The sequence below is a fragment of the Peromyscus maniculatus genome, chromosome 10 (assembly GCF_049852395.1).
Source record: "Peromyscus maniculatus bairdii isolate BWxNUB_F1_BW_parent chromosome 10, HU_Pman_BW_mat_3.1, whole genome shotgun sequence".
Lineage (NCBI taxonomy): Eukaryota > Metazoa > Chordata > Mammalia > Rodentia > Cricetidae > Peromyscus > Peromyscus maniculatus.
The window spans coordinates 32925549-32947759 of record NC_134861.1 but is presented as its reverse complement, the minus strand read 5'-3'; the positions used below and the strand labels follow the sequence as shown (position 1 = coordinate 32947759).

Genomic DNA, 22211 nt, shown 5'->3' with positions numbered 1-22211 from the left:
TCCACCTAACTCTCCTGGACTGTCATACCCCAGGGGTTATGAGACATTTCACATCTATTTGTCCAAGTTCTAGCCTCTGACTTATTCTCTTTGTCTCTTCCTAAATCCAAGCTAATACAATATGTAGACGATATTCTCCTTTGTGGTCCATCCCAAATTAGCCAGGCTGACACCTCTACCTTATTAAACTTTCTGTCCAGCAAGGAATATAGAGTCTCACCCTCTAAGGTTCAGTTGTCCACTTCTCAGGTTATTTATCTGGGATTAGCTATTTCTCTAATTAGCTATTCACAAGGCCCTAGATAGAAAACACTTAATTCAATCACTCACAATCTCCACCACCAAAGATAATACTCTATCCTTCCTAGGAATGGCCTGCTTCTTATGCTCTTAGATTCATTCTTTATCTTTTCTCAACTGTCCCCTATATGAAGCAGCCCTTGGACCCTTCCTGTACCCAATACTGAGCCATTTTGTAAACTTCAACAGGCCCTCCTCCAGGCCCCAGCCCTGTCTTCTGGACTCAACTCACCTCTTCTCTCTCCAGGTTTCAGAAAAGGAGAAATATGCCCTCAGATCCCTCGATCACTAACTGGGACCCTCTCTAGTGCCTATTGCATACTTACAAAAAAAAATAGAGCGTACGGCCCACAAATGGGCACCTTGCCTGTGTCCTCCAGCTCCAGCTGAGCCTCTTGTACTCATATAAACAAAGGTTAACCTTTGAGTCACCCACTACTGTCTTCTCTTTTCACCACCTATCCCATCTCCTAACATACAAGGGTCTCCAAACACTGCTCCCCTTCTAAAGTTCTCTTTCTTCACGTAGGTTTGGGAGAAGATGCTACACTTACCTTTCAGTCACACTCACATCTCAACATTTCAAACTGACTCAAACCACTGATCTGACTTTCCTAAGGTATTTGTAGATCATTTGCTTCTACTGGCTTTTGCCACTCACCAAATTTGATTCTAGAATCTGCCTCTTCAGCTGCTTTTCTCTTCCTTAACTAACCCATCCGTCTCTTTTCACCTACTCAGTAAGTGTCCTCTCTCCTAGCTATGCCCTTTTTGGCTACCCACAACATGGGCATATCCCTTTGGGCCACCCACTACATGGGTATCTCCCTTACGTGCCCTTTGGGCTGTCCATCATGTTCTCATACTCCCTGAAATGCCTTTCAGTGCCCCACCACATGGGCAATTCTATTTACTAAGATACTTGCACCTCTCCGGCTATTTTCTCCTCTACCTGCTCTGACCACTTGTCTTTCCCCTTCTACTGGGTAAGTGTCACTTTGGAGCTGCCTGGTTTGTTTAGTTTTACTACAAAAGCCACACCATTGTGCCAAGAAGCTTCCTCTCACTGGTCCCCCACAATATGGAAAGGGATGCCTCTCCTCTGTAATTTGGGACGTTTATCTCTGACAAGTCTCTCAGTCTACTTGAGGACATCCCAGGTTGAAATTCTTGTTACCCTGACACTTACCCCTCTGTTCCCTCATGGTTCCTCTCAGTTTCACCCAGAACTTCCTTACCTCCCCCTAGGAGCTACCTACATGCTCCAGGTTCTAAAACCTTTCCTTGGTCCCTTCCCCTTAGAGCTACCTGTTCCATCTCTCCTAGTGCCCTCTTGGGCTCATATGCTGTGACTTTCCTTGACTCCCGAGAGGAGCTGCCTGCTAAGTCCTGAAGATTCCTTAAGCTCTTCTGGGCCTCTGTGACCTTGCCCCTCCTGGCTCTCAGCTCTATTCTGGAAGTCTCACAGCTTCTCCATGCCCTCCTTGACTTCTTTCTTGCCTCTCAGCTCCCACATGGAGTTTATAGAAACTCCCTTCAGTGGAATTTATTTTTTGACCCTTCCTCTCTTCCTCCAATGACTTGGATTTTATTAAAGTCTCACTCTGTTACTACAAAGAGCTTGGCCTCAGTACATTTTGATGGCCTAAATTGGCATGCTCAATTTTCAATGGTGGCAACTTCTGCCACTGCATAAACAAATGATCTGAAAATCTTTTATAGTTAAACTCTCTCTCTTCTTCTCTATTTCTTCCTAAGTGTACCTGCCCGGAGTAGCTCTCACATATGAAGACCCCTCCACTGCTAACCAATAGCCAGTCCTAATAGAGTAGGGAAATTACTCTATACCAGGCTCTCAAAGGCCAATTCAGTTTCTTATAACTTCCTTATCCATCTCTCCCTCACTGGGGCTACCCCCATGCCTGTTTTCTCTATTTTTGTATAATTCCTGTCCTGAAAACAGAAATCACAAAAACATGGTTTATGATAAGATTTAAGAAAAACAATGGTTGTTTAATAATGTATTAAAGCTGTGCCTCCATGTACTCATACAAGAATGTACCTCATATTGGTAGCCAAACTTCGTAATAAAGTCACGTAGGTCGTATTAGTTTTAAAAAGTCATGAAGGGGTCATGAAAAGAAACTGACACTTGGCACTGTGTGGAAGGACTGAAGTTCCTAAAGAGAGCCCAGGAGAGACTATTAGTGAAAACACAGTCTAGTTGCAATAGGAGTATAAGAAAGTGTTATGAAGGTCTGAGAATGTGAAAGCTTAAGAAAGTTCTGAGGCTCTAAGAAAGTTTTTTCTAAGGCATGTAAATGAAAGTTCTGAAGGTATAAGAAAGTGATGTAAGTAATGAAAAAGGTTTCAGATTTCTTTCTCCCTCTATGCTATTACTACATTAAGATTTCAAAGGTTCAGTAAACCTATATTTAATGGTTGTATCAGACCACTCACATTGTGGGGTCTGGGGACTGCTCATCAGCAGGTTTCAAAAAGGAGATACTTCTTCCTATAACACCTAAATTAATGTCTAAAACACCTGTCCCCTATGCTTGCTTTCTCGATGATCAAACTAGGGATTACTGTTTACATTGACCAGAGACTGATGGAGACTGCCCGTATTGGTCATGTAGGAGACATTCAGGAAGGCATTCTACCTTTTATACAAAATAACCAATATTTTATATTCTAATTAATGATCCATGGCATTCCAGATGGAAGACAGGGGTCCCTGGTAAACTTTACTATAGCATTTTTCACAGCCACCCATCAGGCACAATCAAAATACAGAGGATACAAATCCCACTCTCTCAACCCCTAGGTATTGATATGGTAGAAGAAGTGGTCTAAAGCTCCACAAAAGTCCATCCATCCCTAATGTCAGCCCTTTTAGATGATATTAATCCCACCTCCTCGTCACACCATCTCGTTTCAGACCTTAGCCTTTGCATGCCAGCCATTGAATAACGCTTTGCCCGACTGCTTTGGAGAATGCTGGCTATGTGTTCCTCCTGGGTCAAAGTCATGACCACCATTTGTGGCCTTGTCCATTGTCTTATTAGGTTCTCTCACCTTACTTTTTGTTAATTGCTCTGAGCCAAATGTCACTACCACCCATTATCTCTCCAACATCTCTCTCTCTCTTTGGTGTCACCGACTGCTTTAACTCCTCAGGAAAACACTTTGTGGGCCCTCTTGGTTCTGCAGACTACAATAATACTATAACCCTTGGTACTATCACCCAGCCCCTGTGCCCAAACATTCACAATGCTTCAATTCTGTGTAGCACTCAAAGTTATCACTGGTGACCTGTTGGGTGGTTTGGGACTTGGGCCCTGGTGTCCCTTTTTTTCAAAACTAGGGGTGCTATCTGGTGAAGAGCCCCTGACAATTTTCATCACAGGGTTTCTAGCAATGTGAAATGACAAGAGTGCTTTAGGTCATACCCTTTCTAGCAGTCCTTATGGTGATATTTTATTTGTACTGAAATGTGATTTTATTTGTATGTTAATAAAGTTCCCCTGGGGTCAGAGCTATTAGAGCCATAGCGAAAGCTGGGTGTTGGTGGTGCATGCCTTTAATCCCAGCACTTGGTAGGCAGAGCTAAGTAGATCTCTGTGTGTTCAAGAATACAGCCAGCATTGGAGACACACGCCTTTAATCTCAATACCAACCATAGAAGACCTGGAGGTCTGTACAGACAGGCAGTGACGAGGTGGACATGTGGTTGGGTTTATAACCAATGAGAAGGCAGAACAGAAAGTCAATATACAGAGGAAGTATATAAACACAGGAAGTAGGTCTCTTTCGGAGAGGTACAGCGACAGTGAAGAATAAGGTTTTTAGCTCTGACCTCTTGGCTTTCATCTCTGTATTGGCTCTGTGTTTCTTATTTAATAAGATGGTTACTTCTACAAGTCCTGGGTATAACTTCTGGCTTCACTACTGGAATGGTGGGACTGGCTGATTCCCAAGATATTTACTGTTGATTTCTCCTCAGTTCATCTAGGATCTCCAGCAGGTGGCTCAGACCATCCTTATCTTCCAGGACCAAAGAGACTCACTGGTTGTCCTAAGTGCTATAAAATTGCAAGCATTAGATACACTAACAACAGAAAGAGGTGGTCTGGGTCTCTTCTTCAGGGAGGAATGTTGCTTCTATGTCAAGCAGTCAGGTACAATAAAAGACAAGATCTGAGAAAGTATGACCTGATTACTCAATGCCTAAAGATAAGGGAAGTAGAAGAGGCTTCTAAGTCAACCAAACTGGTACAGTAAAAGATAAAACCCAACAACTTTAAACAGATCTCCAAAAATGTGAGGAACAACTTGATGCCTCCAGCCCCTGGGCCCTTAAGAATCCCATATGGAAGTGAATACTTTCCTTTCTGACCCCTCTCCTTATCATTTTTCCTGTTTCTACTAATAGTACCCTCTGCTTTATCAATTTCTTCTCTACTTCCTCCAATGACAAATTCAAAAAAATGTCTAATCAATGACCTGTTGTACAGCATTACCACAAAGCTGGAGGTACATGACAAACAATTATGCCCTGATGATATGGACTAACAGTTCTCCAAAGATGTCTATGCCCCCAGACAACAGGAAGCAGTCTAAAAGAGTACAATGCCCCCTATTCCTGGCTCACCATCCTCATTCCTATTTTCTCATCTTTTATAATGAACCAAAGGGACTGAGTGACAGTAGCACATGTCTTCAGCCAGATGTTGATGTTGCCACCATGAGTCTCATACTCTCTGCATGTGCATGCACTATATCTGTAGGGTAGAAAAGGGACAAGGAAAAAACACTGTGCCCCTGACTTGACCCCAGGACCACGTGTTGAAATCCCACCGATCTCTGACTTTGCCCCAGAGTCAGACTACAGAATTTTACCAATCCCTGTACTCAGAATCCCACCAATCCCTGAGCTTGCCTCAAAATCAGGCCACAAAATCCACCAATACCAAGCCATCCTGGAAAGCTCCACCCCCATCCTCCAAGAAATCCTATATAGATCTGTACCCTGTTCAGTTTGCTGTGTTTCTCACCCAAGGCAGCCACCATCCTAAATTCTTCCTTCTCAATAAATATCTTGAGTATGGTTTGTTGTGTGGTGTGACATTTTCACTGGAGCTGAGCCCAGCTGTAACAACTTTCTCCAGAGCCACAGTGGAGCTGAGTAGAGCAGAACTGCAACACTTTTGCTGGTGAAACTTTATCCTAGTGGAGCAAAGTTGATACATTCCAGGGGACCACAGCTGAGCAGAGCTGTAATACTTTCCCCGGGGAAGCTTTCCCTTAAAGAGCAGAGCTGTAACAACTTCACTGGGGAACCCCCCCCCCCCCCCCCCCCCGTTTGAGCAGAGTTGTTACACTTGCATTGGGGAACCCTTTCCCTGGAGCAGAGTTGTAAGCTGCTATGCTTACCGTGACTTTGTGGTGTTTCTTGGTCCCGACCTCCAGGATGCCCTTCCTTTTGGAAGAGGAGCTCATATGTATATCCCTCCCGGGTTTCTAGCACCAGAATGAATGAAAAAGGGCACAGCAAAGAAGCCAAAATAGCTGCTCCATGAGGAAAAATGGAAAAGTTTATTCCAAACTGCCAAGGTTGTCTCTCAAGAAAGCAGGGAGAGGTGATGCTGTGTGTGTGCGTGTGCGTGTGCGTGTGCGTGTGCGTGTGCGTGTGTGTGTGTGTGTGTGTGTGTGTGCGCGCGCGCGCGCGCGCGCACGTGTGTTGATGTGATCTCTAGGGTTATATGGGATCAGGTACCTGGGAGGAAGGGAGCCTGTGAGCTAGGTTGCAGGCTTGTGAGTAGGGACTGAGGGAGCCTAGGGACTAGGATTGATTTTGACATGCTAATAGGCACCACAGTCATATGTTAATAGGAGAACCACATGTTCTTTTGCCAGTGATAAGGAGAATGATTCTTTTTAGCCAGAAGGAGCAATCTTCCAGCCCCTGAGGGAATACTGGCATTTGTCTAAATGCTAGACTTTGGGGAAAGGAATTTATTAGGCCCTGATACTAAAGAAACTTGGGGTTTCTCCTTACTGTTCCCTTTGCCTGGATTCAATCTTCCCACCTTCTAATCTGATTTACACCCTCCAACTCCCCTGCCCCCACCCCCGCTTTTTTGGTTTTTGGAGTCAGGATTTCTCTGTGTAAAGGCTCAGGCTGTCCTGGATCTCACTTTGTAGACCAGGCTAACTTCAAACTCACAGAGATCCACCTGCTGGATTAGAGGTATGTGCCACCATTGCCTGGCTTTGATTTACTTTTATCCATCCTGTAGAGATTATGTTCTCAGACTTGCTCAACACTCACCCTAACATACCTCCAATCTCTAAATAGGACATTACCTTCTCCCCAGCACCCACTTAATGGCACACATTCATCTTACCATAAATACTTGCTAACAAGTGAAGGAAAGACCATTTGAAGGTGAGTTTTGCCTCAAAAGGTCAGGTTCTGGGTAAGATTTTGTTTCTGGTGATCTAGAATAAGTAGTGCTTGCCTTACTTAGTCAATATAGTTTCTGTAAAACAGATTAAATGGGAGAAAACTATGCCTTAAGTTTGAATGAAAATGAGGACATGACTACTGCAAGGTATGATTGAGAGGGAAGGGTTTTATTGTAGATATGAGGGAGAAAACAACAGCCAGAGGCATCTGAAAGGGTCCAGACTGAGCAGGGCCTGAGAGACATGGGGTGAATGAGAGAGGAAGAGAAGATACAGGGGACCAGGAGCAAAGAGCAAAGGACCAAGAAACCCAGAAAGACAGAAGAACCAAGAGGCGAAGAGAGTGCATAGGCTGAAATGGCTGGATTATATATGAAAGAGAAGCCTAGGGGAAGGGAAGCATAGCCTAGTCCCTGGGCTGGAGATGTTCAGAGCAGGAGGCAGGATGGGAAGTGCTGGGAGAAGCCACAGGTAAGACTTGTCCCAGGTTTCTTTGGGACCTGACAAAGTTCTACATGATTGATGCAATACCTCATTGTTGTCACTGCCAATCTTCCTGACATAAGGTTTTATAACTGAAAGGTAAATAGTTACAGATGAAATTTTGCAAAATGTTTCCCATGCTCAAGTTAACTCTTACTTATATAACAAATGCCCCTGAAACACATTGCTTTCACAAAGACTAATTTTAATGGCTACAATATCTTTATATGGCTCATCAGATAAACTCAGTTGCCACCAAATCTGATGACTATTTCAGTCCCTGGGACCCACATGGTAGGAGATAACCAATGACCAAAATTTGTGCTTTGATTTCTACAGGAACATTGTAGAATGTGTATACCTCCCAAATAAATAAATAAATGTAATTAAAAATATCTTCTTTTTGTCTTTTAAAGATTTATTTATTTATGCCAGGTGGCGGTGGTGCACGCCTTTAACCCCAGTACTCGGGAGGCAGAGCCAGGTGGATCTTTGTGAGTCTGAGGCCAGCCTGATCTACAGAGCGAGATCCAGGACAGGCACTAAAACTACACAGAGAAACCCTGTCTCAAAAAAAAAAAAAAAAATATTTATTATGTATACAATGTTCTGCCTGCATGTATGACTGCATGCCATAAGAGGGCACCAGATCTCATTTTGGATGGTCATGAGTCACCATGTGGATGCTGGGTATTGAACTCAGGACCTCTGGAAGAACAGCCAGTGTTCTTAGCCTCTGAACCGTCTCTCCGGCCCAATTAAAAACATCTTAAAGGGTATAGTATAAATATATTTTCAGTATAATGTCTCATATAGTGGGAGTCAACCAGAATTTACTAAATGAATTTCCTTAACTTTTTTTTTCTATAATGCCCATATCTAATAATAATTCATGGTCAAGTTTCTCTTATATTTAAGCCACTTATTGAGTGAAAAATCCTAACAGTATTTAAACGTGTTTCTCATTTAAGGGTTTAGTATGGGTACATCTAGTTCAGAAGATTGACTTTGAAATGAGAGTCAATGTAGGTCCTGCTAGCATTTCTGAAGCAGTCATCCTATGCTCATAGCCTGCCTGGCCTTGAGCAGTTGGTAGGTGGCAGCAAGAGACCAGAAATAATGCTTTATAACTAAGCAGCACTCTGGAAAAATTCTTCGGTTTCTTTGGTTTTAGGTTTTCAGACAGGAATTCATTTAATACAGACTATCCTCAAACTTGCAGTGTTATTCCTGCCTCACGCTCCCTAATTCAGGGGTTATAGGCATGTACAACCACACCCAGCCAGAGGGTTCTTTTTAATGTTATTGTTTCATTAATTTATAAAAATAAAACAGGATATCTGCAAATCGGGTAGACAATAAATACAAATAAGCAGGATGCAGCTAATTAACAGAACATGGGCTACATAAGCCCTTGTCTCATAATATTTCAACAAATTATCAAAAGGTTGAGGGTTAGTTTTATTATTATTTTCTCTCCTCTCTAATCTCCATCTCAAGGTCTGGCTACAAAACCCAGGTTGGCCTCAAACTCCTGATTTTCTTTCTTCAGAGTGCTGGGATTATAGGCATGTGCCACCATGCCTAGCTTTTAGATTTTTTTCCCCATAGTCTATATTTTACCTCTTTATAAGTACTAAAATCCTTAATGCTTAATATTTGAATTTCCGTTCTTTTTAATTTTAGATCTACTCCTATTGTAATGTTTTTGTTTTTGCTCCCAAGCATTGTACTGGTCAGAGTTTAAATTACAGGGGGGAAAAGAGGTACTCAGAAGAAATGATTTAGCATTTTAGCATTTAGTATTAAGTGGCTAATGGAGTTGTTGAAGGGGCTAAGGAGAGAGGCTCTAGGTCACTTCCTCCCAGTCTAAGCTTTATTCATGCCACAAGCATCTGAAATGAAGTTCTGGAACCCACTGCAGACATGCCAAGTCAACCTTCACTGTAGAACTGGGTCATCTAGGGAACTGATTGATGATCCTTTGGTGGCTACACAATGAGACCTGTCTTCTGACTACCTTATAAAAATGAGGGAAGCCATATACATATTTCCTTTACTATATTTTTTATGATGGTGAAAAATAAGAAGCAGCCTGAATGTGCAATAACAGATTAAATTAAAATATTATATAATATACATATAATATAATGAATTAAAATATTTATTAGAAATACTATGACTTGGAAAAGACAACAAAAATTTAATTCATACTTAAAGCATGTATATTTTATATTAATGTTGTAGTTGAATATATGCTGTATTTAAATATATATATACATGAACACACATACATACATATGTATACACACATACATATATGCACACACATATCTATATATAGAGAGGGAAAGAGAGAAAACAGTAAAAATAATATCAATTGTGTTAAGATTATGGGTGATTGATTTTTTAAAATTTTCTAAATTTTTCTAGATCTCTATTTAAAATTACTTAATATTAAAAACACTTGTTTACAATTCTAAAGTCTTAGAGCCACATTTTATTAGCAATCCATGCTGAATTGGTACATAAACATTTCCATTTACTAATGTTCAGCTGTTGGCAGACACAATACATTTTTAGCAAAGCAAATGTCAATTGCTGCTATAACACTTCTAAAGTTAAAACGGAGCTACCTAATAACTGGCGGAGGTATTCCTGGGTAAATGTGGAGAAAAGTCAAGGGTTGACTAGGAAAAGGAAAATGTCAGCCTTCCCAGTCAAAGATTTTTAAGACACAGAACTATGGGGAGGATGCATTGATGGGGAGGACACAATCTTACAAGATGTGGGGTGCCTGGAGGTATCCCAGGTCAAGTAGGTTCCAGAGATCAAGAAGTGACTTGGGAGATAAGAGGAAGGAGTTAAATCTGCAATACCAAGAATAATTACCTTCATTAGGTAAATTGATCCAGACTAGCACTTCTAGAACATGTCTTACTGATTTGATCACACTCTGCCCAAGTTTCAGAGTACTTACTTTGTTATAGAGTCTCACCACATAGTCTTAGCTGGCCTGGAACCAGGCTGATCTCATACTCACAAGAGATCAGCCAGCCTCTACCTCTCCAGTATTGGGATTAAAGGAGTATGCCACCACACCTGGCCCTGAGTTTTGTGTGTGGGTTCCCAGACAGAATTAGCACACAGTATTTAATCAAGTTGTAGTAGAGTCTTTTTTTCGGAAAGATGAAAAAAAAAATGTGTAAAGGTATCGAGGCCAACAAATAAACTGAGACATGGAAATTATCACATATAAAAGAATTTGAAGTTTAGAAATCAGGTTATCAAAAGTTTTATCCTGATTTTTTGGAGTGATGGGCTAGTATAAGGTAAGACCTTAAATACCTCACCAGAAATATAATTTTCTAAATATAAACTGTCTAAAATGCCCTAGGCAACTGAAATGTCACTGACCAGTAATCAAGACCATGAAAACAAAACTACAAAACATATAAAACTGTATGACAACAGACAAGATGTCTGTAAGCGTTTGTTCCTATTAGCATGAGACAAAATTATTAAAATTTCTCCTTCTAGACATCTATGTAGAATAGGGATTCAGGTACAAGCTTTTTTTAATCAGCAGATTGACTATAAAGCTCAACCTTAACTTATAGTTTAGTTCATAATCACCGTGGATTCGGCAGTTGCCAAAACATTTCGGAATTAATCCTCTGACCTAATACCCTGTGCCACTAGGCTTACGCAGGGCCTTCATTTCAAATGCAAGTCCCGGGAGTCATTGAGGGGCTGGAAATGGGGATATTGTTTCAAGGGCACAAAACTGGTTCATATCAAGTGGAGAACACATTTACAGAGCATACTTAAGATTGACAAATACATATTTGAAATTGTTGAGATCTTAAATGAAATCAGATGTGAGATGAATGTTAATTAACTTGAATTAATCTCTTTACAGTATACCTATACAAAAACACCTAAAACTTAGAAAAATTCTTTGACATTTTATTCTTGTATATAATGAATTTTGGTAATTTTTATCTCCTGTTATCTACCCTCTCTCCCCCTGCCCACTCTGGCTCTACCCCTTCCTCCTCCCAACAAGTCCCCTCTTAGTTTCATCCTTAACAAAAGAAAAAAAACAACAAAAAAACCTGTTTTGTGTGTCAAATAAACGTCAGTGGGTAGATGAATATGTTAGTTTGGTTTAATCCCCTCGCAGGCCCGACCTTGGGCAACCTAGAGAACCGGGTCCTGGGGACCGTGCGGGGCGCAGCCTGCCTGCGAGCCTCACTGCGGGCCGCCGTCCTGTGCGGCTTCCGACGCGTGACCCGGCGCTGGCGTCCCGGCCGCCGCCGCCGGGGACCCGCGCCAGCGCCCAGGAGCCTCCTCCGCGCCGCCGCCGCCGGGGACCCGCGCCGCCGCCGCCCCCGCGCCCAGGAGCCTCCTCCGCGCCGCCGCCGCCCCCGCGCCGCACACCCCGCTCCGCTTGCTCGCGAGAAGGCTGGCCGCCATGGCGGAGCCGCTCAAGTCTGTGGACTACGAAGTGTTCGGGAGAGTGCAGGGTACATCCCGACCCCGGGAGGCCGGGACGGGGCTGTGGGAGGGCCGGGAGGAAGCTAGTGCCCTGCGCCCTAGGGCGGCCTCTTCCTTCTGAGGCACGGACTTCCGCTCAGCCATGACACAGCAGCCGCGCGTGGGAAGGGTGGCATTGCGCGTGCGCGGGAGAGCTGCGGGAGGGAGGCGCCGGGGTGTGGAGGGAGATCACCCAGGGTGTCCCAGGGGCGGGCTGCCACTCACTGGAAAACGCTGAAGTGGGTCGGAAAAGCAGAGGTGATTGGTCACAAAGCGTTGTCAGGCTTGGGTTTAGCAAGGATATCTTAATGATACTGGATGGTTTACTTCGTCAGAGGTTGTCGTCCCTCTCCAGCTAACTAGCAATTTTTCCTTCCTTGGATTTTGGAGTTTGAGCCTTTACATATTTATACATATTTTTGCGTTTGTACACTATACCACTGCACGACACTCTCAGGCAATTTAAATGAAGTTTTCTAATTTTTGTTTCATTATAAGCTTAAATAGTTGCACAGAACATAATGTCTGACTTATTGTATAATCTTTATATTTGTAATTTAAAATGTTAAAACATTCTTTGAAACTTACCTAATGGGGCTTGACATGGATATGGTGGCCCACGCCTTCTCGTTAAGGCAAAAGCAAGTGGATCTCTTTGAGTTCGAGACCAGTGTAGGCTACACACAGAGAAAATGAAATCTAATGAAATGTAAGTACTGTAAAGATTTAATATATACTATTATTCCTTTAAAAGAAGAAAGGTTTTTGAGACTGGGAGTATAGCTCAGTTGGTAGAATGCTTGCCTAATTTTCACCTGGCTCTGGATTGAATACTCTGTGCCTCACCAATGTGGTGTGGTGGCATAAACCTATAATCCAGCTGGCACTTGGGAGGTGGCCAGGTATCAAGTCGAAGCCAGTCGAGGCTCCATGAGACCCTGTCTCCAAAATAAAAACAAGACTCTTTTACAATGATATAACTTCCTGCTTGAGTCTGAATTTCCATTCTACCTCCTCATGCTTTTATCCCACTATTGAGGAGAGTTTCTTACTGCTCACCCCATCCGCACCCCACTCCCACCCCAGATGTGCTGTCTACGTGTATAATAAAAACAGGATATGGGATGCTTTTATTAACCACCAATAGCAATAAGCTTTAATGGTAACTGTTCATAGATTTAAAAGGTGAGTTTGTATTGGGAATTTATTTCTAAGCAGGAAAGGGGATTTTTTTAAATAGAACTTTCTTTTAAAAAGAGAGGAATATTATCCTTTTGTTATTATTTTTGTCCATTTTGTTACTTTATAGATATTTTACACTTTGGGGCGGTGTATTCAGGGTAAGGTTAAAAAATGGATGGAAGTGTTTTATTGTTGTTTGTCCTTATAAGGCACCTTTGCTTCACAGAGTCATTATGAAAAGGGACATAGGGAAGGAAATTCATGGCAGACAAGTCTGAGGTCAGGTTTAGGAAACAATGTGCAAGGAAGCTGAAAGTCTGAAAAGTGATTCCCTTACAATTCTTGGGTTTGTACCTTTAGAAAGTGCATCAGGAATCATGGCCATAGTACTCATCTGATCCTGTCTGATCCAGAAGCTGAGCAGTATTGGGCCTGGTTAGTACTTTTGATACTGTGGTAACTTGACTACATCTAGAGTTAACTAAAACTCAAAAATGGAGGGCACTTTTGAGAGGCATTTTTGTTTAATTTGAAGTGGGAAGATCCACTTCTAATCCATATCTTTGAGGTATAAAGACCAACCTCTAATCTGGGCCACACTTTCTGGAGGCCTATAGAAGGACATGGGAGAAGGAAGCTTTTGATCTTTGCCTGCTTGTCCTCACCTTGCTAGCAAGTCCATTCCTTCATTAGCATTAGGGTCTATTTCTTCAGGATTCTGGCATATACTGAAGACCAGCTGAGACATCCAGCCTTATGGACTGAGCAACTATTAGATATTGGACTTTCTGTTCATAGCCAGGCATTTTTGGATTAGCAGGACCACAGCCTATAAGTCATTCTAGTAACTTCCCTTTCTTTTCTTTCTTTCTTTCTTCCTTTCTTTCTTCCTTCCTTCCTTCCTTCCTTCCTTCCTTCCTTCCTTCCTTCCTTCCTTCCTTCCTTCCTTCCTTTCTTTCTTTCTTTCTTTCTTTCTTTCTTTTTTTTTTTGTTTTTCAAGACAGGGATTCTCTGTGCAGCTTTGTGCCTTTCCTGGAACTCCCTTGGTAGCCCAGGCTGGCCTCGAACTCATAGAGATCCACCTGGCTCTGCCTCCTGAGTGCTGGGATTAAAGGCGTGTGCTACCACCGCCTGGAATGAACTCCTTTTCTATATACACAGATTCACTTTATAAGTTCTGTTACTCTAGAGAACCATGACTAATACAGATTTTGGCACCAGAAGTGGTTCTAGAACAATAGAAGTATAAGGAATAGGCTTTCCAATTTGCCAACACATACAGTTACCAAAACATCTCTAGTTATGAAAGTCTCTCCTGGGAGCTTGGAGAGCACTAAAAGCCCATGGTATGCACTGTTTTACAAACTTAAAGAGATAAATACATTTGATTATCCCAATTCACCAATTTTTTGTAAGTGGAAAAGGATTTGGTGACTCAGTAGGTAAAACTTCTAAGTTTGTGGAAAAATAAGTGAAGTGTTAATCTAATTAATCTTATCAATGAAAAAATCAGGAGTTAGATATCAAGTTAAAAGCCTGAAAGATCCAGGGGAGCAGCCACAGTTGCTTCCTACCTCTTTCCTCTGACCGAAAGGGCCGCTCTCCACCCCATTTTATTACTTCCTGTATACTATCTATCCTTAGTCTTCCTAATCTCTATGGTGAACTAGTGGCTAGCTTGACTAGTGGCTAACTCCAGACAAGATTTATTTGTCAGAACACAATCAAAATATCATACGACATTCCCCCCTTTTTGTCTAAATAAAAAGTGAAGATTTTAACTATCATAGTAAAACTAAATACAATAAGTACAATAACTATATACAAATATATAAAGGCAAGAAATATATTAACAATGTCCACTCCATTTGAATTTGACAAATTCAGAGAAAATACTCTATTATCAATCCTACCTTGGTGAGTCCAAAGGGTTGTACCTAATTCACTTTCTATGCTAACTTGTATTATCAACACAAAATTATTTTTTATGTCTCTCAGCCTTATACTCTTTACACCACTTTTTTGAGTTTCTTTTCTGAATTTGGTGACAAGGAAAACTATAACTATCTGGTCTTCAACTCCATCAGAGACCTGAGAAGGATATAATATTACCTGAGTAAACAGGAAGTGCAGAGCAAACAGCTTCCAAAATTAACAAATGACAGAGACAGCTGGCTGCCTAGACAGTCACCCAAAGTTCCTCTGTAATGTTGGGCCATCTATCTTTATCCTACAGGCCTAGAATATCTGACAGACTTTCTTGTGAAGCAGGATTTTTGAAGGACTGTCCTGCCTTGTCTTGATAAAGTTCTATAGTCACCTTCTTTTGTGTCCTGCTTGTCCAATTTGGATAGCATACTGTCAACAGTCAAGGCAAGGACAGTCTCTTACCCAGTGGCTAACTTTTGCCACAAAGAAAGTAAATTCCATATGCAGTTTCTTCGGTGCCCATTATCTTCTCTGAAGTAGATGGGTGCTGCCAGGAGCAGGCATGTCTCACTGTCAAGAAAAGCCTTAGGTTACTAAACATCTTAAATGCCATATTCTGTAGGTCTTTGAAGTGTTTGAAGACCACCCATCAATTTAAATATATCTGTGTATTACCTTGAAAACATACCTGACTATAAGTTTGATTATTATAGATGACTATTAATCTGCATTTCTTAATTATACATTATTTTTTTAAATGAACTGTGTTATTAGGCAGTAGTCTTTTGAATTTCAGAGAACCAGGCATGCATAACCTCCTGTGGAGGGCAATGAGCAGGATGTCTAAGAGCCATTAAAATCTGAAGAGTTGCCTTAGTCAGTGTCTGCTGCTGTTGGATGTGCTGCAGGAGGCATATAAAGAAAATAAGGATTAACAGTATCACCCCACCAATCAAAGCATATGTGATCACCCAGGAGGGATCAAATGTCCTTTTAAAGTTGTCACAGACCTTAGTTAAAAAAAAAAAAAAACTTTCTCCAATGACATCACCGGGACCCTGGTCATATTGAGATGGGATATTTGTTCCCAGAGTAGAATGGAGTAATTGAGGGGTGAGGCAAATTGCATGGAAGCGTGAATTGCAGGCCAGTAGGGGCATGTCTCTTACTAATTCTATTTCTTAGGCATTGACAAGAGAAAGAAAAAAAAAAGGGGGGGTGTGGAAAAAGGGCTTTTTTCCACAGACCAGGTGCCCTCCAATATTTTGGTGGTCAGCACCAGGTCTATAAAGGGCAGGCTAGGGAAGAGTTGGTGGTAAATATCACAGGGAAAGCAGGGGAGTTAATTGCCATTGGCAACAGAATGGGAAGCAAGGGAACCAGAGTCCATAGATCTTCTGCTTTGGGGGAAATAAAAGGGGCAATGGTAGTGAGTATGTACATTACCCATCCATGGCCAGTTCTTTGGTGGAGGTGAGCTGGTCCATGGTGAGATACACATATCTTGTTGGGACCCATGTTGGTATAGTTGCACTCTAAGGAAAAACACAATCATGTGTCAGCACGGGGGTTTGTGTCTGCCATTGGAGGAAGATGGGCCTTTCTATCTTACTAAGGGTAGATGTGTGCCCCGGGACAGAAACACCCAATGTTTATATGCTGGACTGAGTCCCGCCTCATCAAAGCTGAGAAAATTTATATGGAAAAGGACTTTAGTTAGGGCTAAATGGAGATCCCTTTTTGCCTCTGGTGAGACGGTCTTGGCCAACAGTTCTTGAAGAGTTCTGTTGGCTCTTTCCATGATGGCTTTCCCTGAGAATTATAGGGGATGCCAGTGGTAAGAGAGATCTTCCAGGATCCTAGGAAGTTATTAAACTGTTGAGAGGCATAGGCAGGGCCATTGTCAGTCTTTATTGCCCAAGGCACCCCTATCTATGACCAACATGGCCAATTTAAGGGCTTTAATAGCATTAACAGTCTTTTCCCCAGAAAGTGCAAGGGCATACACAAAGGAGGAGCATGTATCCACTGTTATGTGTACATATCTAAGATTGCTAAAAGGAGCATAATGTGTAACATCCATTTGCCAAATGGCATTGGGCAATAAGCCACAGGGGTTGACCCCTGCATGTTGAAGTAGCCCCAAAGGGACAAGAGGGGCACAGGAGGCACATGACTGAAACAAATGCTTGCACTGGAAAATTGGTAGCTCAGTGAGAAGTTTATGCAGGTTCTGTGGAGACAGGTGAAACTGCCAGTGAAGAGCCCTGGCTTGTTCTAAGAGGTCTATACAGCTGTTAATATGATGGTATCTATAACCTCATTTCCTTGGGCCAATATTCCTGGCAATTTGGAGTGGGATCTAATATGTGATAGGTACCAGGGCTCAGTTCTCTGATTTAAGATATCTTGTATGAGTAGCATAGTGCTGGTAATGAGGGTCAGTGAGTCTTTGACTTGAGAAAAGCCCAGCACACAAACTTCCTGTATAACATATTGGCTGTCAGAAAAAAATAGTAATGGGCTCAGTCTTGCACTCCACTAGAATCTTGAGGAGGGCCAATAGCTCACCCAATTGAATGGAACTAGGGTTAGGGATAACATATGTAACATCTTAGGAACCAGGGCACTGGATAAGAACACTGCATCTGTTTTTATTGGAATCTGAAAAGGCCAGGGTGGAATGAGGGTTGGGAGTGGAGGAGGGGACTGCAAGGGGCTGTATCTATATTGGATGTGTGGAGCTCTGCTAAGATCTTGTGGGTTTTTTTTTTTTTTTTTTTTTCAAATGATTGTCAGTAATTCCTGTGAATCCTGCAACCATTTCCTGGAATGAGATAGAATCCACCCAGAGGGACTGGGTATTCTTTAGAGAAAAGGGGAAGACAAGCTTATCTGGCTCTCATCCATATGTTCTCCATGCCAATATTCATGCCTTAAGGCCAAGTTGGAAGGACTTGTCAAACTTAGAGATGACCTTGTGCAGGTCAGAATGTGCTTTGTATATCCATAGAAGGTGCCCAGATTGCCATAACACTCCCTCAAACCCCATGGGTGTCCAGAGGACCATTGCCAATAAGGGCCTTTGGGGACTGTGGTGGTATTGTGTTCCCTGAAATATTGTGCACCCTAGTAAACTCATCTGTGGTCAGAGACAGAACAGCCACAATATTAAACATAGAGAATAGGCAGTGGTAGCACACGCCTTTAATCCCAGCACTTGGGAGGCAGAGCTAGGCAGAAATCCATGTGTTCAAGGATACAGCCAAGCATGGTGACTCACGCCTTTAATCCCAGAAAGTGAGCCTTTAATCCTAGAGAGTGGTGGTAGAAGGCAGAAAGATATATAAGGGGTGAGGACCAGGAACTAGAGGCATTTGGCCTGGTTAAGCATTTGGCCTGGTTAAGCATTTGGCCTGGTTAAGCATTCAGGCTTTTGAGCAGCAGTTCTCTGAGACCCATCCTGGATGAGGACTCAGAGGCCTCCAGTCTGAGGAAACAATACCAGCTGAGGATCCCATGAAGTGAGGTAGCTGTGGCTTGTTCTGGTTCTCTGATCTTCCAGTTCACCCCAATACCTGGCTCAGGTTTGATTTTATTAATAAGAACTTTTAAGATTCCTGCTACAGGGGACAATGGTGTTGCAGACTGGAGGGGGCTAGAATGGCCAAAACCTTTTGTAGCATATCTATAGCTTCTTGGGTAAGCCTAACCTTAGTGGAAGGACAGGTGGGGCCCTTCAACAATGAAAAGAGGTGTCTCATCTCTTGGTCAAGGATGGGCAGAAAAGGTTTAGGCTAATTAACTGTGCTACATAATTGTTTAAATTCTGAGAATGAGTACAGTTCCTTAATTTCCACTTTAAAGGAAGGGGGTAGATCTGCTTAGCAATGGAAAAGCCTAAAAATGCAAAGGGGGTACCATTTGAACCTGGTGCCACCATCAGATATAACGACTCAAGATCTTTTAACACTCTTTTGGCAGTCTGGATGTGCCCGAAGGAGATCATCCATGTGATGGATTAAGAGGACATCCTTGGAAATATTTACCAAGGCCTGAGAAACATATAACTGGTGAACTGTGGGGATATTCTTCATTCCTTGGAATAAAACAGTCCATTGATACCTCTTGGCTGGCCTATGCATATTAGGTTCCCATACTATAAAGGTAAAGTGGTCACAATCCCATGATGCCAGAGGAATTTGAAAAAGGCAATCCTTAATATCCATAACTAAAATATAATAAGACAGAGGTATAATGCTAGGGTAGGGGAGGCCTGGTTATGTGGACCCATTTTTTCCATTTGATCATTAACTGCACAAAGATCCTACAGGAGGCAGTAGCATCCTGATCTCTTGAGAATAACAAATAGGGTTATTATGTTTACTTGTGGTTGGTTCTATGTGCTCCATCTTTAGCTGTTCTGCAACTTATTTCTTTAGGATTGACAACTTGAGTTCAATTATAGCCCCCTTTTCAAACCGGATATCTTGATTTGAGAGATATGTCAATGGAATGGGGCTAGGAGGCTTGATTGAGGTGGACAGTGGCCCTTAGAATTGGGGGTGTGACTCGTGTAGGATCATGATTTGCCAAACCTCTCTTCTCATGGACCTGAAGGTCATCCAAGAAAGCTCTATTGTCAGTAGTTAGAACAGCAGCCATGCCCTCCAGGATGTCTCTGCCCCAGAGGTTTCTTGGTATTGTAGACACTGTAGGGCGAATGGCTTCCTTGTTACCATGAAGGTCTTTCTAATAGACTGGACAAGTGGTAATTTTTGAATCTTGTTTGCTTACTACTCCACTGTTTGGGGGAGGCAGGTCTAAATTTCCAGCAGGGAAGTGGAACACCTCCATTTCTGTTAATATGGTGATGTCTGCACTCATTTCCACCAAGCTTTTAACACCTTGTCCAATAAGATAGACAGTCAGCTTTGGGGAGTGTGGAAAAATGTGAAGTATCTAGTAGACTTTTGGATTAGAGCCTCCTCTTACTGGTGGGGCTAAGGAGTGCCCAACCTGGAGTTTAAAGGGGCTAATGCTTTGGCAGGCTGTGATCTGCAATCCTTTGCCCAGTGAAATCCCTTATTGCATCTGGGGCATTGGGTCCTATTCTTTGCTCAGAGGTGGTCACACCGCAAATGGCCTGGTTTGCCACATCCTCAGCAGAATCTACTTGGGGCCCTTGGGTGTATCATTGGTGCACTGCCTGTCTGCAAGGAAGGCATCCAGGGAAGTGGTGAGGGCAACAATGGGACCATTACTGGGGTCAAGACCTCTTGTGGCCAGTACCCACTTGTGAATGTCCTCATTGTGGACCACTGCGACTGCATTTTGGGTGGAGGCATTAAGCCCTTCCCAAACCAATTGTTTGATTAACATTTCCCTAGTGGGGCCTGGGTCTATTCTCCACTCCACTGCCTCATTGACAGCTGTGAGAAAATCAGTAAAAAGTTCCCCTGGCTGTTGAATAAGATTGTGGAAGTAAGTTGAAGGGTCTTGAGGGGTGCATGCCTTAAGAGCCTTGAAGGCCAGGTCAGCAACCTATTAGTCGTAGGCTTGATGGCCAATCTGTGCCTGATAGACAGAATGGACAAAGTTACCTCATCTAGTGAGCATGTCAAGGGTCACTGGAACATTAATTAATCAGTTCATTGGTGCTTGAGCTTCTGCTTGATCATCATAAGCCAATTTCCAGCTAAGAAAGGAGGCTGACTCCAGCACAGCTTTGAGCAGACTATACCAATCAAAGTAATTCTGTAGTTGTATTGTTCATTGAGTGAAGACCTGTTCGAAGTAAGGTGAATCAGGGCCTGACTCTTTAACTGCCTTCCAGATAAGGGAGAGTTCAGCTAGTGGGGATGGGAATCCATGGCTGGTTAGTGGCATTTTGTCCCAGGTTGAACAGAAATACTTCCACCAGCCTTTGAGCCTGAGATGGGGTTGAGTGTGTGTGTGTGTGTGGGGGGGGGCTGCAGCAGCTTGGGGGCATACTGAAGTGTGAAGGAATTTCCACCTTCAGTGACAGGTGAACATTAAATCACTTCACTCCAAGGGTACCGTGGTGGAGGTGTAACCTCCTGTAGTGGGAGTGGGGCTGATGGGAAAGCGGCACATATGGTCTCAACTGTGGCTGCACTCTCCTCAGCAAGTTTCAAGGGTCTGTCTACCTCCTCCTCATTAGATGCCATGACATGGAAGGGGTTGAGGTGATGTAGAGGTTTCTCATTTTGTAGAGGGAGACAGCAGACAAGCAACAGTAAGAGAGAAGATGGCAGTCAACAGAGGTGGAAAGTTGTGTTGGAACTTTATGTTTTATGCTTAGTGGGGGACTTCTGTGGTTTTTTTTTTTTTAGGCCCAGCCATATGCCCACATGGTGTCTCAAGATGAGGGACAGCATTCAGGAGCCGAGGCTTGATTCTGCTTCCTGGGGGGTCAGCTCTTATGTGGAGGTGCCAGGCAAACTGAAACAAGAAAAAAATCTGCCTTCCTAACTGGATGGGCAGACATACATGACAGACAACACAGAAGAAGGAAAGGAAGGGGCCCCAATGCTTACGTGCTGAAGGGACCATTGGCACTTTCAATATGTAAAACAACTCTTTCTGAATATTGAGAGTCAGTAACTATATTACAAGGTTCTGGGAAATCTAATAATACCATGAGAATAGCATATAATTCTGAATTTTGAGCAGAATCATAAGGGCTTTCAGTGACTTTACTTAAATGTCATGATTTATAACCTGCCTTTCCTGATTTGTTTGCATCAGTATAGAATGTAGGGGCTCCAGATATTGATGTTCCCTGTATAATATGTGGAAGAATCCAACTAATTTTCTTTATAAACTAAATTCTTTTGCTTTTGGGATATTTTTTGTTAAACTCAACCCAAAATTTATTGCTAACTGTTTGCCAATGTTCAGTTTTGCCCATAAAGAGGAAATTTTAGCATTAGTAAAAGGTACCATAATTTCTGCTGTGTCTGTTCCCACTAATTGATGAAGCCTCAATTTTCCTTTTAGAATCAACTCAGAAATGTTTTCTACATAGGTCTTTAAGTTCTTTCTCTGTGTGGTTAAAAATATCCATTCTAAAATATTATTTTCTCTCTGCATTAAAATTCTGGTAGGGGAATATGTAGAAGGTAAAATAACCAGAGTATAATCAAGCTCTGGATTCATATGCATCCCATAATTTCTTTTCTACCACAGCCAATTCTCTTTCAACTTTAGCTGATACTTTTCTTGGACTATTTAAGTCCTTGTCACCTAGTAAGATTTGAAATAAATTACTCAGTTCTTGAGTT

At 42.4% G+C, this 22211-nt stretch overlaps 1 protein-coding gene across 1 annotated transcript in view; it reads left to right on the top strand.

Annotated features, from left to right (window-relative positions):
* The first annotated feature begins 11602 nt into the window (after positions 1–11602).
* Acyp2 (acylphosphatase 2) overlaps positions 11603–22211 on the top strand; it is a 177031-nt gene continuing 166422 nt past the window's right edge. Inside the window, exon 1 of the mRNA XM_076546162.1 lies at positions 11603–11783. Coding sequence (XP_076402277.1) covers positions 11732–11783 — 52 coding nt within the window. The 5' untranslated portion in view covers positions 11603–11731. The remainder of the gene's footprint in view (positions 11784–22211) is intronic.